A 17,427-nucleotide genomic window follows, 5' to 3' on the forward strand; every position below is an offset into this window, starting at 1 on the left:
TCTAGTTCTTCTTCCTGTTTAACAATGCTGACGTGGAAACTGTGTCAGCCCTGTAAAACATGTATGCCTACTGTAAATATCTAGCCGGGAAAAAAAAGTTAAAACTTGCTTAATGATAGGCTAGCATGATTGAAAGTCGCATCAAAACATCAGTCCCCTCGTATCACCGCAGCAGATCTGTTCCTATGGTAACAGCAGAATCTGCTCAGGCTCTGCAAAGAATCACCGAGAACGGTTTTGCCTGAGCGGGTTTTCCGTTTCCTATTCCATTTTCCCCTAGCTACATTTTTATAGGAATTAAAATTTGTAAGATACTCAACTCATGGTTCTTCAACTTATGATTTATTTTTCATGCTCTGGTCGATAGAAGCCATTGTTTTTCGGGTGAAATAGGAAAAATAATTAAAGCGTAATTCAACGGAAAGTATTACCCAAAGAAAACATTGGGCCACACTAGTCTAGTTTGCAATTGATTAATATCTTGTTTTTACACAACACACAGACACAAAAGGGCGAAATCCACCAACTTTTGTTGAACTCTAAGGGCATCTATTTGTCATTTTGTTGTCTTGTCTTCCTGTTTTGTCTTGGGAAATTTAGTTGCTCCTAATGTTTTCGACTCCTTTTATTTTGCCCGATTGTTATGATGCACTATTCTTTAATTGCACTATTATAATAACTTGGGCCAGTCTCGAAATATTAAATATTTTTGCCTATTTATTTTAACAGTCTTGTTTTATATTTCTCTTTAAAGTGTTTATCACATGTTTACCTGCAGTGCCATATAAATGGTAAATGGTCTGCATTTATATAGCTTCACACCTACCCATTCACACACACACAAACACACACACGCACCAATAGCGATGGCAAATATGCAAATTCCTACTTGCTTCTCGGGGGCATAATGGGTTCAGTGCCATGCCAAAGGACAACTCCGAAATCAAACTTGCAACCTCCCAGTCCTAAGACGAGCTCTTAAACTCCTGAGAAGATCAATCTTATCTTCATTCACTGATAACATTTACATCATACAAGGGTGATTGCATACTACTCATCCCTTGCGTTCCTAACCCCTCTTGATGCTTGCAGCCCTCTACCGTCACACTACTCTTCCTTTTCACCTCCAGTTTAAACTTCCATTTAAGCTTTCGGGGTAAATGAGAGAAGGCCCATCCATATTTCATGACACCATGTGCCTGGGGATGAATAAACCAGCACAGCATTCACACTGACCTTCTAGCTTGTCGCCTGACGTGTTATTGTCATGGAAGTGCCTGTTAACATAAAGATCAGGGGTCGCCAACCTTTTTGAACTCGAGAGCTACTTTTTTGTTAGTGATTAGCACGTACGGCAGGTGTCAGAAACATATGGCTCACGAGCCCTTTAATGAGTACATATGTCTCTGAGGTAAAATGAACTTGTGCAACTATATAATGTATTGTTTCTTGTGTAGCCGGAGGCCGCGCAAGCGGTGCCGAGACTTTATTGATGATCAAAGGGTTCGGTCCAGTATATATAGGACACAGTTTTCATAGGGTTTGATCCAGTAAACTGTATATTTCAACAGTTTATATTCAGGGTGTCACACCAATAGACCTCGATGTGGCTGTTAATCGCTAAATAATCCTATATATGGAAGCTTATTAAACAATCTATGTTCATTGTTGATACACTTTATGATTAAAAGCCAAAGAACAACTTTAACCACAAACAAAATTGTTACCTAAAAGCCATAACAAAGCACCGAGAGTAATTTGATTGGGTAAGCAGTAGGAATGGGCAGAGCTAAACACACAGCGCGCACTCCTTCTGCTCCATGCCCAGAGGTGTCTGCACTGAAGGTAAATACGTTGGTATCCTCCTTTGCAGTATTTTGTGACCAAATAACTTTGCTCACACCTGGTTTTAAAACCATTATTTAGGATAATAATGACAGTCAGGAGCAGGAATGGGAAAACATTTATTCATCTCCCTGGAGCACTGTGCAAGCAATAATATCAATATGGATAGAGCATAAAAACACGGCAAACATACCAAGAACTGGCTATCCTTCTAAACGTTCAGCCCAAACAAGGAGAAAACTAATCAGCGAAACAACCAAGAGGCCCACAATCAAATTGGATAACCTGCAGGCATACACAGCTGAGGTGAGATGGTCTGTAAATAGACAACTATTAATCGTACTCTGCATAAATCTGCCCTTTATGGAAAAGTGGCAAGAAGTAATGTCTTTCTGAAAGAATACCATAAAAAGCCCTGATTGGCGTTTGCAAGAAGCCACATAGGTAGACCGACACAATTAGAATTTTTTTTGAGACGATTATTCACACAAGTAATCCAGGTAAATGGATATATTGACATTTTCCCCCCTCTGCATTATATGCTACAATGATAATATGAGCTTAATATTACAAATACTGTACACCTTAATTAAAAAGAGCAATTTAATGGTCAAGAAATCAAGTCTAAAAAATAATCCAAAATTAGGCTCAGGGATTTGTTTTCTTTAGCAGGGACTGGGAAGATAGAGTTGATGGGAAGATAGAGCCAAATACAGGGTGATGCAGAAAATGTGTTTGAATCCGCAAGAGGGCTAAGAATGGGGCGCAGGTTCACCTTTGAATAAGACAATGACTTTCTCATCTCATCTCATCTCTCATAGAATAGATTTAGCATTGGGACACAGTACACAAACATAGTAAACATCAATAAAAGAGAACACTAGTTAACATGTTGAAATTTTTCCGGATAGTGCATGACAGCAACGACGCTTCAAGCCTGTAAACTACTCCCTTCTGTGAGTTTTCATCGTAAAGGGCCTCAACAGTAAACCTAAATTGTTTATTGAGCTTCCGTTTAACGGATTCCTTAGCAACTTACAGCCAAAACGGGGTCTGTTGGTGTGACATCTTGACTGTAAACTGTAGTGGGGAGTATACTCCTGTACATTTTATATTTTATTTTTTTAATACATAGACTATGTAAAAGGACAGTGTATAATTTGACAACTATATGTGCCTCTGTTGCTACTAACCACAAGGAAGAATGCAAACTACGGAGACTCAAAGTGACCAACACAATTTTTTTTCTCATTTTTTTGCCCAGATTTCTGTTTTTTTGGGGTTCCTGTAGCAGCTATGTCCGCTCCCTCCCGGTGAGGCTCATGCTATATAAAATCAATAAATTAAAATAAATTAATTAATTACATTTCTCGGCACTACCAGAAATGCATATTTATACTGTGTACTATCTATAGATTTTTGCTTATTATTCTAATTAATAATATTTTTCGAATGATTGAAGTTTTCTTTTTTTTTTACCACTAGGAGACTTTGAAACACTCAGAATTAAAGTAAAAAGTACGTCTCTTTTTTCAGCACAACATTTGATATTATGCATTGATAAACTCATATTGCTATAAGGGTAGAGCAGAATTGTTTTTTTTTTCTCTTAAAATTTGATTTGAAAATTTTGGATCAAATAAACATAGCAAGTAAAGAAAAAATCAGCCTGAATGGCACAACATACATACAATTTAGGTAGTAGTTCTTGTTTTATTGAACCAATTCATACATAATATACTGTACATTAGTATTTTAAACAATTGTTATCCTTTGAGATGCAAATATCACAGAAAATTAAACTAAGATATATTAATGTTAAACATTATAACATTTATTCTTCCAAAACGGAATGAGAAATTCAAAAGCATGTGGATTATGTGAACATTGCATTTATGCATTGATTATGTGAACAAGCATTGGATTATGTGAATATTGAACACATAATTGAACATTATGTGATTATGTGAACATTGAACTAATGAACATTTGCGTAACAAGTTACGCAAATGTTCATTAGACACATTATACGTCAAAAGGGAATCCAACCCCACCAAACATTCTCCAAAAGATTACGATTGCGTTTCTCTTTATATATAAATTATCTTCTTGTGAGTTAGTACAGGGAATTACATATATTGATATATTATTGGTTCAAAGGAAATAATTCTTTTTTAAACACCCTGTATTTTTAACATTCGGCAGGCCGGATGAAAAAGCCTGATGGGACGCATTTCAAATTTAAAGTCAACTTTAATTGTTGCTTTCTTCAAATGAACTTGACGTACAAAGGAAATGAAATTACGTATCACACTGTCCAATGCATTGACATTGGCAACAATAAAGTGCAGATGCACGAGAACGGTAAATGGTCTGCATTTATAGACCTCTTTTCAAGTCACCGAAGATCTCCCAAAGCATTTTACAATGTGCTTCAAACTTAACCTATTGAGACACTTTGCCCACCCGTTATAGTGTATTTTTTGTCAAAAATGTGACACACTGTTGATTTTCAGACTCATCTCCCCACAAACCGCACCATGCTGTTTGATTCGTAAATATAAACCAAGAGAAGTGATTAGTGGTGACAGATTGAATGAGGCAGTACATCAATTTTATGAACATACACACGCATGCGCAAGCTGTTCCTTACTGGCTATCATCCTTCATGTCCAGACCGGTGCTGCAAATTCCCCCGACCTAATTTATCTCTCTCCCATTCCCCTCGTTTCCTGTTTCATGAGCTGCTGCGTCATCAACATAAGAGCAGCTTTCATACACAAACGTGCAAGCACATGCTGGTATTGGTGAGACGGTAATGCATGTTGTATCATATTGGTATATAAATGAGTTCTATTTACAGCATGGTTGTCAAACTCTTTTTAGTTCAGGGGCCACATTGCAGAAAAGGCACTCTCCTGGGTGCCGGACTTGTAAATTAATAGCATGAAAAATGTTCCGTGGTTGTCGGATCTGGGATCTTTCAGAGGCTCTCAATTAAATTATGATTCATGGGTTTAAGATTCAATTATACAGCAATTATTAATTTTTCTTTAGAAATTATTTTCCTTCCTTCACTTCATCGTAACGTCTTCTATTGTTTCTAAACTGCATTTGAAAAAAAACAACAACAACAACAACTTAATTCATTTCCACTAATTTATCCAACAATATCAATCACGATGCTCTTGCAAGTACGTGCATTTCTTGGACGTGTTTAAATAAATTCTTCCTTTTTTATCTTTCTTTGGGCTTGGATTGGCGTTTGGACTCAACTTGAGGCAGGCCTTTTCTTACATTCACCATAGAAATTAAAAAACGTTACTCGCCAGCACTCCTCCAGAACATCTCTAGTAAAGTAAGATACAAGCAGATAGGCACAGTGTAAAATAAAGCATAAGGGCACTTTGAATTTAGATGTGCATTATTAAAACATATTAAAGCTACCTCAATTAATGGACCCTACTTTTAATGTTTTTAAAGTATTTTTCTTCTCTTCATTTATTTTTTAAAATTAAAACGTTCATCTGAATTGGAGAACATTGCTGCTTAAAATGTTTTCTGATTGAATAATGGTAGTTGGCAAATACAGCTACTGTAGCGCTTACCTTTGGCGACATCCAGTGGATGTATTCAAAACCGGAGGACATTGTTTTGGTCTCGTTTTTCTCTTGAGCTTCCCTAATCGTTATCTCACAGGCCAGATCAAATTAATTGGCAGAACTGATCAGGTCCCTAATTTTCAGTCAAATGCAACAATTATGTTCAAATACAGTGGTACCTCCTTGGAGGAGAACCTCTAAAGATGAGAATTTCAAACTACGAATCTTGCTAAATGTAGGAAAATCTAGTTCACAAGAAGTTCCACAGGCTACCCCAAGAGAACGCTTGTGACTGCCCACTCCTTGTGACTGCTTACTGCCAAGATCAGCTCATTCAGATTGCCCATGCAGACTACAACACACAACAAAATAAATCATAAAAAAGTGCTGTAAAATTATTTCGTGTGTATGTTCAGTTAAAGTTATAGTAATTTTATGTGTACAGTAAGTACCATATTTTCCGCACTATAAGGCGCACCTAAAAGCATTTATTTTTTTCAAAAGCTGACCATGTGCCTTATAATACAGTGCGCCTTATTAATGGATCAATATTAAGTCGCAAAGTCTTGCAACTAACTTGCAGCCGCCGACTAGATTTTCCCCCGAACGCCAAGTAGTCCGCAGTGTATGCCAGGATTTATTTACCGGCCTTTCATTGGCTAACATCATTTGCATCGATCACTATTGGCTAAAGTTATTCGGAGGTAAAGGGGCGGATCCTTTTTATCATTTACAGGCTGGCATAGGCTTAAGCGGCAAAACAAAGCCTGCAATAGCCCGAAAAAGATGTGTCAATCATCAGTTGAATCGATCACTATTGGCTAAAGTTATTCGGAGGTAAAGGGGCGGATCCTTTTTATCATTTACAGGCTGGCATAGGCTTAAGCGGCAAAACAAAGCCTGCAATAGCCCGAAAAAGATGAATGTGAATAGCAAGTGGGGTTGACGGCATAGAGAAAGCATTTTTTACTATTCTGTATTTGTAAATATTTTATTCTCCTGGATTTACTACACTCACGGATATAAGAGGACCATGGCTGCACATTATTATTGAACACAGCGACTTCGGTGAGCTACTCCGGCTATATATTGTCCCTGTATTTTGTTTCAGACTGAACTCGATGTTTCTGTGATAAGCAGTGCAGATAATGGATGGAATGGAGTGTCTATTTTTAAATTAAACTCAATTCCAAGTGTTTATTGTCATATGCACAGTAAATTTGCGAGCGACAAAGAAAATAGAAATTAAGGAATGGTTGGCATTTCTTGAATCCCAAGACTTTAACCTTCCGAATGATATTTTGAACGATGCATTTGAGTGACATCGCACGGACACCGCATCCGCACGTGTTCTCGACACATATTTGATTCTTTGCAAGCTTTCGGAATGTTAAGGGGGTAATAAGTTTGACTGAACTATCTGACTGTTTTGTCGACGTTCCCATTGTAGCGCCTTATAATCCGGTGCGTCTTATGTATGTCAAATATAGGACCAAAAACTATTTTTTCAGGGTGCGCCCTATAACCCGGTGCGCCTTATAGTGCGGAAAATACGGTACTTAAGTATCATCAACAGTCTCTCCATCTCATAGCTGTCAACCTCTGCCAATTGCTCCCCTTATTAACAATTGCAGACCCTCCTTATTAAGTAATAATTAACAAACACAGCAAACGTGGCACATGTTTACTCACAGCAAGAAAAACTATGTAGAAGACCGCAGCAATATTAGCAATCTACAAGGACGCTATTGTCTGCCACCAGTGACTAAGACAATCTGTATTAGAGCCGAAATGGACAAGACGAGATTGGTCTTTTAATATATTTTTTCCCATATAATAATTCTCATATGTACAGAACGTGAATTGATAAAAAAAGCATATACAATACGGGGAAAAGGTATAAATTGACAGGTATGCGATCTTAGTGACTCCCTTGTAAGCATGCGCCCACATTTGTTACGGAGCTCATATTGGACTCATATTTAATTTGATTGATATAATTTTATTCATCTTATTATTTTGAAAAAAAAAAAAGCTATTTAGAGTTCAATTGTATGCTTTGAGGACGGAATCGTAACAGTTTGTTTCAAATTATTTCATATAGGGAAAATTCGCTCGTTACACAAGGAATTCGAGCTAAAGCACAATCCTGGAACGAATGAAGCTCATAAGAAGTACCTTTGTAACTTCATATTAACCTGGCTTTTTTAACTCACTTCAGTATTTTATTTTCTTCAGGCAGCTTGAATCCCTTAACTCCTGCCTCGAAGATGCCGTTTATCTTCTGACGCCGCCCCTTTCTGCCCGTCTCTTCCACTTCCTGCGCTTCGCCTCATCCCCGTCTTCATCTTTGGCTCTGAGGGACCGAGGCGCCGCCCCGCCGCCATCATGGCAGGGGAGAAAGGGCCGACAAAGAAAAGCGCTATGGACATTAAGCGCCTGGCGAGTCTCATCCAGAGAGGAAGTGGGCGGTTACTGGTGATCGACAGCAGGACCTTTTCTGAGTACAACGCGTCACATGTACAGGGAGCAATCAACGTTTGCTGCTCCAAGCTTGTCAAAAGAAGGCTGCAGCAGGATAAGGTGTCCGTCACGGAGCTGCTGCAGCCCAATGGCAAAATAAAGGTGAGTTTCAATCCTAGTAAGCCTTTGCATTAGTGCTGCAACAAACAACTATGTTATCAATCGACTAGTCACAGATTATTGATTACTCGAAAAGTGAATACTTACTGTATTTTCAGGTCTATAAATGTCTCCTGTTTTTATGAGTTGCACCAGCCAAAAATGCATAAATAAGAAGAAAAAAACACAAGTCGCACCTGGAGCATCCATTTTATTTTTGGATACGTCGCGTACGTCAAACTCATCATCACATTCGCTTTTCATCAGTCCCTTACAAGTTTCTCGCTAACTCCAAATTTTCTTTCCGGTGCTTGATTATGGTTTTTGGCTGCATATTTTATTATCTGCAGCTTGTAATCTGCAGAAAATGATTTTCTTTTCGGTGCCATTTTGTTCAGCCCTTCTCAGTTGTTTTCATAAATTGCCTGGAATATTAAAATTCTTAGTACAGGACTAGAGCGCCTTCTTGCAGTTTAGCAAGAAAAAAACTTGAAATTATAAAATGTGTTAATCATTTCAGTTATAAGGATTAGTGTGAAAATCACATGTGAAATGATATATAATAATTAAATAATGATTTCACACATAAGTCGCACCAGTGTATAAGTCGTATAGTGCGAAAAATGTTTTTTTTTTATTTTTTAAATTCAGAATGAAGTTTATTTAATTATGTGGCAAAAATACAATAAACACAAGAAAAAATGGTACAGTGAAAAATATATTTTTTTATTGAAATATACTGCGGATTCATACAAAATCAAATAAAAAAGCTCTAATTAACCTCCTCGTTTCTTGTTTGATATGAATTTATGCCCATGCATGTGGATACAAGGTCCTAGGAGGCAAAAACCAATAAGGCACAGTGTTCAGTCAGCAGAGATATAAATCTATATACAAACCTCCGTCCATTTTTGGGACAGGCAAATTAATAATACATTTAAATTAAGTAAACATTTTTTTATCCCTGTAAATCAAGAACAGGCTCATTAGCAGCAGTATACGGTAAATGACTGCTTCTTTCTTTTATTGAGCAAGCAGGGACTGTGACTTGTTGATGTCATAGCATCTTAGTTCCTGTAAAAAATAAACACTGATCAGATTTTTCTTGGGTTATTCAAAATTCTCGGTGAATATTCATTTATTGTAGCAAAAGGTTTTTTTAATTTTAACAAGACCTTAAAATCTCACACAAAGGACACTTGAAGCGTGACGGACTGTAGCCTCTTCTTGCTAGCTCATTGCTTCTATATTTGTTCAACAGCCTTACATACTGTAGGTTTGTTACTTTTCAGTGGCCCTGGAATTAGATCCCCTCGTTTTCCAAGACTTCTCCTTTGAATATGACAGCCTTTTTTCCATGTCCTGTCAAGCCATGGCACGCTGACTCCTATATTTTTAGTCACTTTGTGAAACTCAAGAAAGTCTGAGCGGGGAAACCTAAGCAGGGTGTGGGTGTCGTGTCGTTGGCGTGTTCTGTGTTTTGGATGATGGCTTACAGTATTGCATGACTGGACAACAACAAAGCTATGAGCATGACACATGAAATTCTTCCTTGTTGGTAGTGTTTCTCCAAAATCTGTTTTTTGTTTATTGCAGAGAATGTTATGAAATGACGCACACTTGCTATTGATAGCTGAGTGACTTTTGTAAGTCTCATCTCATCTCATTTCATTAGCTGCACCGCTTATCCTCAGTAGGGTCGCAGGGGTGCTGGAGCCCATCCCAGCAATCATCAGGCAGTGGGCAGGGGACACCCTGAACTGGTTGCCAGCCAATCGCAGGGCACACAGGAACAGACAACTCGCTCGCTCGTTCACATCTAGGGACGATTTGGACCGGCCAATCCACCTGAAATGCATGTCTTTGGAATGTGGGAGGAAACCGGAGTGCCCGGAGGAAACCCACCCAAGCACGGGGAGAGCATACAAACTCCGCAACCCAAACCCAAACAGGAGGTTCCCAAGACCTTAGAACTGTGCCGCACACGCGCTAACCACTGCGCCGCCGTGCTGCCCACTTTTGTAAGTCTGAAGTTCATAAATTTTTCCCTTCCTCCCTTGATGCTATTTGGAGCTCGTATTTTACCCATATCCAAATTATGAAATTGTCCACTGTGTCTTGTCTGACTGCTAGAGTTTAGAGGCTAAACACATCAGCAGTATTCACAGAGATCCCTCAGTTTTCGGGGTTACTGGGAACCAAAACTACCCGCGAAAAGTGAAAATCCATGAAGTAGCGTCACACCTTCATAAAGGCCCCCCAACAGGTTAAACTTACCTCGAAATGACGTCATTACCAGCCGAAAGTATACGACTGTAACAAAAAACAATTATAGATCTGCAAATAATAACACATAATAGCAGTTGAATAAATGTTTTTATAGTCATTATACGAAAGTAAAATGGTACTGGGGGGCTTCTCCTCTCTCTGTAATAAAGCAATATGGAGAGCGACTGGCTAGCTGCGCGCTAGCATTGGTTGTCCTTGAATCAAGACAGATCTCTGCAATGATTAAAATAAGACCATCTCAAATGTAGCGGTTTCCCACGAGTTGTGGCTCTATGTCATCTGTTTCAAGGACCTGGCATTGGCAAGATACAGAGTCTGCGGCAGTGGCTTCAGAGAGTAGTTAGCCTAGCCGTTAGCATTAGGCCAGATGCTGCCAAAGTTGCTTCTGGAACCCAACAATAATCCACTCAGGTTTTGAACTTGCTCATGTTTTTTTTTTCTTCGTTTTAACATTCTGATTACAGATTATGTTTTATCCGTAAAAATAGAGTGCATGATAAAAAAAAAATCGCTTTCTAATATCAAAAGGTTGACATGTATACTTGTACATTTTCACCTTCTCTTTTGTTATAAAATTTTCTGAATTGGCTGAATTAGCAAAATACCTTTCGCCCCACAGAGTGCAGATCCAAACAAAGAACAAGTGCATTTCCCAAGCATCATGTTCAAATTAGTTAGTGCTAAATTCAGAAAGGTGACCAGGATCATCTTTTCAATAACCCATTTATTCTCGGAAAAATTATTCCAGTGTTTTTCATGACGTGTACAAATTAGTCGTTTTGGTACTGGGGCGCACAGAAAGAAAAATAAGTGACATTATTTTTTTAATTATTGATTGTTTTACTGACACTGCTATGTTTCAGACTGTACTTGACATGGGGGTTTTGGGTGGTACGTTTGAATAAAAATCAGTGTGGTTCGCAAGACGGGCGCGGTTGTCTGTCGGGCGGTGCAACTGTTACATTGGGTTTACGCCTGCCGAAGATGCATATAGCCAATTCGCGTGGAGAATGGTCAACTACAGCCCACTACGTCTTGCTAGAATGATTGTCAACAAACTCGCCGCAATCGAAAAACCTTTGGCAATGGAGTTGGAGGACGCATAAGTCAAAAACACAATACAAAGACCACATAACACCAACAAGCTTTTCACAGAGTTGGTACAGTGAGTTTGTATATTTAATTACTTGGCACACGGATTGACGTGACGTTTTGCTTTAAATGTTTCGATAGTGACTATAGTGTGTTGCAATTAGTATGTTAAACTCAGAGGTTCTGGTTTCAATTTCAGATACTGGCCGCCTTGTGTGGAGTTTGTCTGTACTCCCTGGGCCCTCAGGCCCTTCCATGTTCATAAACCATGGCTGGGATGGGCTCAGCACCCCAGCGACCTTTGTTACGATAAAAGCTTTGGAAAATTAATGGATGTGATTTTGGGATGATGTTACAAGTACATCTAAAGCAGGGGTCTCAAACTCAATTGACCTAGGGGCCGCTGGAGGCAGATCCTGGATGAGGCTGGGCCGCATCAGGATTTCAACAAGAGAAACGCTGATAAAACATTCCAATGTTCTCAAATACCTTTATTTTTAACACAAAATAATGATTAAATAAATAAATGAAAATGATCATACAGCAGATACAGACAATTATTTAACCTTAAACCTTCTGAACATGAATATAACATTAAACCTGAACTGTTGCCTACTTCTTGCTGCTAGAGATCTGGCAGCGCTTCTTCTCACATAGCCGAGCCACATTTGGCTTGAGGGAGGAAGCAGTGGAGACCCTCAGTAGGGCTTGAAGGTGCTCGTCAGTAAGTCTGGACCTGTACTTGGACTTATTGAAGTTCAAGGTGGAGAAGAGCTTCTCACACAAGTATGTGCTTCCAAAAAGCCACATGATTGATTTGGTTGATGCATTTCACTACGACAGGCATCACATTGTCAAACTTGAGGCATCTGCTACAAAGGGCCTGCTGATGGATAATGCAGTGCAGAGCTATTGCCTCCTCCACACCCTCCTCTTCCAGTTTTTTTTCAACAAGTTCTACCAGTCCATTCTTCCTCCCTGTCATTGATGGGGCTCCATCGGTTGTTATTCCCACAAAACTCTTCCATGGCAAACCGGCATTCTCAATAGCATGACATAGCTGGTGAAATATTTCTTGAGCGGTGGTCTGGCCATGCATTGGAATTACTGTGAGCAGTTCCTCTATCACTTCAAAATTGTCATCAACACCACGGACATATATTGCGAGCTGGGCAGTGTCTGTGATGTCTGTGGTCTCATCAAGAGCCACTGAATATACACTGAAACATTTTGCTTTCTCATGCAGTTGATCATAAATGTCACTTGACAGGTCAGAAATGCGCTCTGCCACGGTGTTGGCAGAAAGGCTGATGTTTTTAAACTGCCCTTTCTTTTCTGGACAGAAAATATGTGCAGCCTGTACTAAGCACTTTCTGACAAATTCACTTTCTGTGAATGGCTTTCCTGCTCTAGCAATCATCTCACTAACTACGTAGCTAGCTTCGACTGCTGCATCATTCTCTTTGGTTGCTTTCTTAAAGAAATCTTGTTGCCTCATTAAACATGTTTTAAGACTGGCAGCCTGGTTGACTCTCTCATCTCCCTGGTATTTTTCGTACTCCCCAGCATGTCTAGTTGTATAATGACGTCTCAAATTGTATTCCTTGTGCATGGCAACTTTTTCAGTGCAAATAAGACATGTTGGGGCGCCCCTGTGTTTAACAAAGAAATATTGCACTTCCCACTTTTCCTGAAATTGTCTGTGCTCATCACCGACCTATCTCTTCACTGCAGGCTTTGAAAAAGACATGTTTGGGGCTCTGTAATATGTTTTTCCACTTCAACCGCTGTCAGTCTCGGGTTTAAATTCGCGGGTTTAACTTTGCGCATGCGCCTCAGCAAAATGTGGCGACTTTCTGTATTGGTCCGGAGCTGTGACAGCATGAGCTGTCATGCTCATGTTCAAACACGGAGAACAAGACATGAAAGCCCGCTCCGTTTATTATTAACCACGCATTTTCTGAGCGATTCACTCGTACAGTGTGAGCTGTAGCTTTTGCCGCGACTGAAAAAAATCGCACAGTGTATACCCGGCTTTACTGTTAAATTTCAGTTTGACCGGGGCACCGGACAGTCCGGCCGATGTCCCGCCCAACAGACCCATATACCTAACCGTGATTGGTTCATTCAGCTCCGCACACAAGTGTCATTCATATCGCTTTTGCGGGCCGCACTAACATTAATAACTTTCATATTAAGACGGGCCGCAAATTATCGTCCCAGGGGCCGCGAGTCTGAGACCCCTGATCTAAAGGTTTCACGTGGCGCAGTGGATTTACGCTCATGATGATTATCACTGTTTTGAAAACAAACATGGGCCGAGCCGTGAAAATATTGTCAAACTATAAACCGATCCCTGGTAAGAAAATGTAGCCAACCACTGCTCTAATTTATTTCCCTCCCTTTCTGGTTCTCTTTACTATTACTAGTTTGTAACCACCCCCCTAAATATCTCCCCTGAACACTACCCCTCTCCCCTCTCACCCTACCCTCCCAGTAAAGAGGATAAGCTTTGCGATTAATACGAGGCTGGATAAAGCTGGGACTAGCCGTGTGAGAGAGGAGGGCCTGACAGAACAAAACCCTTTTGTTATTGGCTAAGCATGACATCATCCCTTTTGTGTGGCCAGTGGCAGACCGCCGGTCCGGCACGTGCAGCCCGGCTGTGCGATGTTAATACTGGCTTGCAGCTCATCCCAAACACACAAGCACACGCACCCTACCCCCACATCGCTCCAAGCAACGCCAAGGTCCGTGTCAACCAGCCAAGGCGGCAAAGGACACAATTGTGATTCTTTGTTAGGGAAGTGAATACAGGAAACCAGGAAGCGGTAGAGCAGCACCAAGGGTATTCATGGTTGGGCTGCAGCGTCCGCCACCTCCCCCCGACTGCCTCCCACTTTGCATCCCATTGAGCTGTAATGGCCTGGATCCCTCAGGCGCTGCACTTGCTCGCTTTCATGAAAGCTCCCATTGCTTCAGTTGACTGAGTTGATCGAACATCCATCCATAAGAAGTGTTGGGTATCTTGCTGAAAAAAAGTAATTAGTTACAATTACTAGTGACTCAATGTAAAAAGTAAAGATGTTACTCCACAGATAACTGACGCCCAAAAGTAGAACGTTAGTAGTTACTTCTTGTAAAAAGTAATTGTGTTAGACGCTACATTACCGACACCCAAAAGTAGCACGTTACTCTGAGAATAATGATCAGTTCCAAGTTATTGTCAATACTTTGCTACCCCTAAAACGGATTAAAAATTGCCACATGATCAAAGAAAACGTGCAAACCAGTCTGTGGAACCATTGAAGCCCTTAAATTTTTTCGGCCTGTGCAATCTTGCAAGCTTGCAAACTAACAGCCGAGATACTTCATATTCATTTTGTCTTTTGTCTTCAAACCACTCAAATATTTCCTACTCAATTTCTGGGCAGTGGGCAAAATGTTGTTTTTTTTTCGTCCAAGCATGGTGTACTGTATTGCAAAAACAATTTTACAAATAAAAATATCTAAATTCTGTACTCTTTTCCCGTAAATTCTGTTCTCACATTTGCCTGACTGATATTGTTCCTATGAAAGCCACATCCCATTCCCACATGTTGCCTAGTATTTTCTACTGGTACCACACAACCCAAAATGTTTACCCATATAAATTGATCCCCTGATTTCAGTATTTTATGTTATAGTTGTAAATACGGCTTGGATGCAAGTTTATACGGTAGGAAGTATACCAACTAGGGCTTCACCTAATGATTATTTCAATAATCGATTGATCTGACAATTATATTTTCAATTAATCGATGAATCAGATAAGAGAAACCTTGTTATTAATTCACTCCTCTTTATCAACACATTGAATTTTGTGGACAAATACGAAAATAGTGCACAAAACTGAATATTGTACAAAATTAAACAAAAGAAAAATCCGCATTTGTCAAATAACAAATAAAATACATGGAAATTTATGCTATACACCTGCAGGGACATACTTTTTTTATAAAGTCCAAAAAAGGCATCTTTTTTTAAGGGACATGAGCTTTTGGATCAAGAAATCATTCCAAATCTAAAAACGCAGTGACATGTATCAACATTAACATTCCAAGTGTTTGTCAAATAAAATACATACAAATCAAAGGTATACGCCTCCAAATCTATAAGATGGTCTTTTAAAAAGTGCAAAAAAATAGGTATTTTTGTTGTTTAAAGGAAAATCAGCTTTTGGAACAAGAAATTATGGAAATGTGAAAACCCAGTATCATGACTTTCAAAATTAACAAGCAAAAAGTAACCACTATCACCTTTGTTCACTAACTCACTCACTCTTCCTTCTTTAAGAAATTTGCATTGCAATGCAAATGTGAGCATTTCAATGAGGATCTCAGTGATGACAGTTGCTTGGTGTGGCATGTATGATGTCTCTCTCTCATCATGAAGCTCATCATTGTTTGCTGCTTTCTATTAAGATAAGAACGTATAGTTTGAGTATTATTATGTCAGAATTTACGAAGACACGATAATCACTCAGACCATGCCAGAAAAGTAAAACTTGATGCTTAATCTTAAACTTATTAACAACGTTGTGTGCGAGTTAAGCTTTTTATTTCAAGCACAATTAAACACTGCATAAGCCTACTTCCTTTGGCCATTTACGATAATATTGTTTTGTTCAGCTATTTTTTGGTGTGTGTTTGGTGCAGATCATTTGTTGTTCCCTTTTGTTAGTTAGTGGTTGGTAGTGTTTTTTTGTGCTGTGCCCAAATAAACTTCAATCTTTGATTTAACTAAAATAAAAAGTATCCCTCTCATCCACAAACAGTCACTATTAAGCTATCAAGCAAACGCTAACATGTCGAGTAAGCGACCAGAGACTAACGTTACGTTTCTCCACTTAATCACTCAGACTTTGTCAGAAAATTAAAATTTGATTGTGTGAAAGTTGAGTGTTTTTATATAAAGCATAATCAAACACTGCTTAAGATGATTTACCTGCAAAAAAACACACACACACGTGAACAGTCATTAACAAGCTAACAAGCACATGCTAACATCAGCTAGCTACTAAAGACGAAGGTTATGTTTTCACACAAATAACAAACGAATAAAGAACAAAAAAATGTAGTGACTTACCTTTCTAATGAGCTCATCCTTGTCGGTGACTCCATATTTTGGTTTTGCTTGCTCACTTTCAATTGTGGTGTGCCCGTGCCATATCACATTTGCAAAACTTGCAAGTGACGCACTTATTTGTTTTGTGAAGTGTGGAGTGCTCCCACACTTTTGCTGACTTCGGTCGAACTGTTTTCTCTGTGTCCGTCGTGTTTTATGAGTTGAATTGACAGCAGCTTTTAAAAATAGCACCTAAATTCGTGCTGAGTGAAGTGTCAGTCGCGCGACACGACGAATCGATAAACGAATTTGTTGCAGACGCTTTTAATCATTGATTTTAATCATTTTTATCGATTTTTTTTGTTGCAGCCCTGATACCAGTAGGGAGATATTACATGTTTTCGTACTCTGTGCTTTGGACAGCACCACTGTAACTGTATTATGTTGTATTATGTAGGTAGATATACACATCCCAGCCATTTTTTGCAATCAAAGTTGTGCTGCTCGCGGAAGGAGGTGTGTGACTTCATGAGCATTGGAGCAATTGCCAAATTGCAGACCTTGTGATTCACGATCTGCTTTTAAAATGTACGGAGTAACGCACCATGTTGTAATGACAGTTAAGTTATAAAACGTCATCAACAATGTGTAACATTTCTCGTTCCCCACAAAATAATTGCATTTCAGGAACATGTTTACCTCTTTAAGTTATTTTGTCGTTTGTTTACGAGCGGTAGCTCTCAATTTAGGCCCAAAAATAATTCCAAGCAGTTTGATAAAGTAGCAGGCTTTGATGCAATTGGACAGCAATAGTTAGCAGGTGGTCCTCTTGCTAGTAAGCTTTTGGCTAGTTTGTTCTCTGGATTCTGCA

The 17,427-nt window shown here is 39.2% G+C and overlaps 1 protein-coding gene across 1 annotated transcript in view; it reads left to right on the plus strand.

The window, feature by feature from the left end:
- dusp8a (dual specificity phosphatase 8a) overlaps window positions 1-17,427 on the plus strand; it is a 100,025-nt gene that overhangs the window by 6,163 nt on the left and 76,435 nt on the right. The window contains exon 2 of the mRNA XM_088340918.1: window positions 7,686-8,072. Coding sequence (XP_088197044.1) covers window positions 7,836-8,072 — 237 coding nt within the window. The 5' untranslated portion in view covers window positions 7,686-7,835. The remainder of the gene's footprint in view (window positions 1-7,685; window positions 8,073-17,427) is intronic.

The sequence above is a fragment of the Urocampus carinirostris genome, chromosome 7, assembly GCF_059441175.1.
Source record: "Urocampus carinirostris isolate Australia breed hairy pipefish chromosome 7, RoL_Ucar_1.0, whole genome shotgun sequence".
Classification (NCBI taxonomy): domain Eukaryota; kingdom Metazoa; phylum Chordata; class Actinopteri; order Syngnathiformes; family Syngnathidae; genus Urocampus; species Urocampus carinirostris.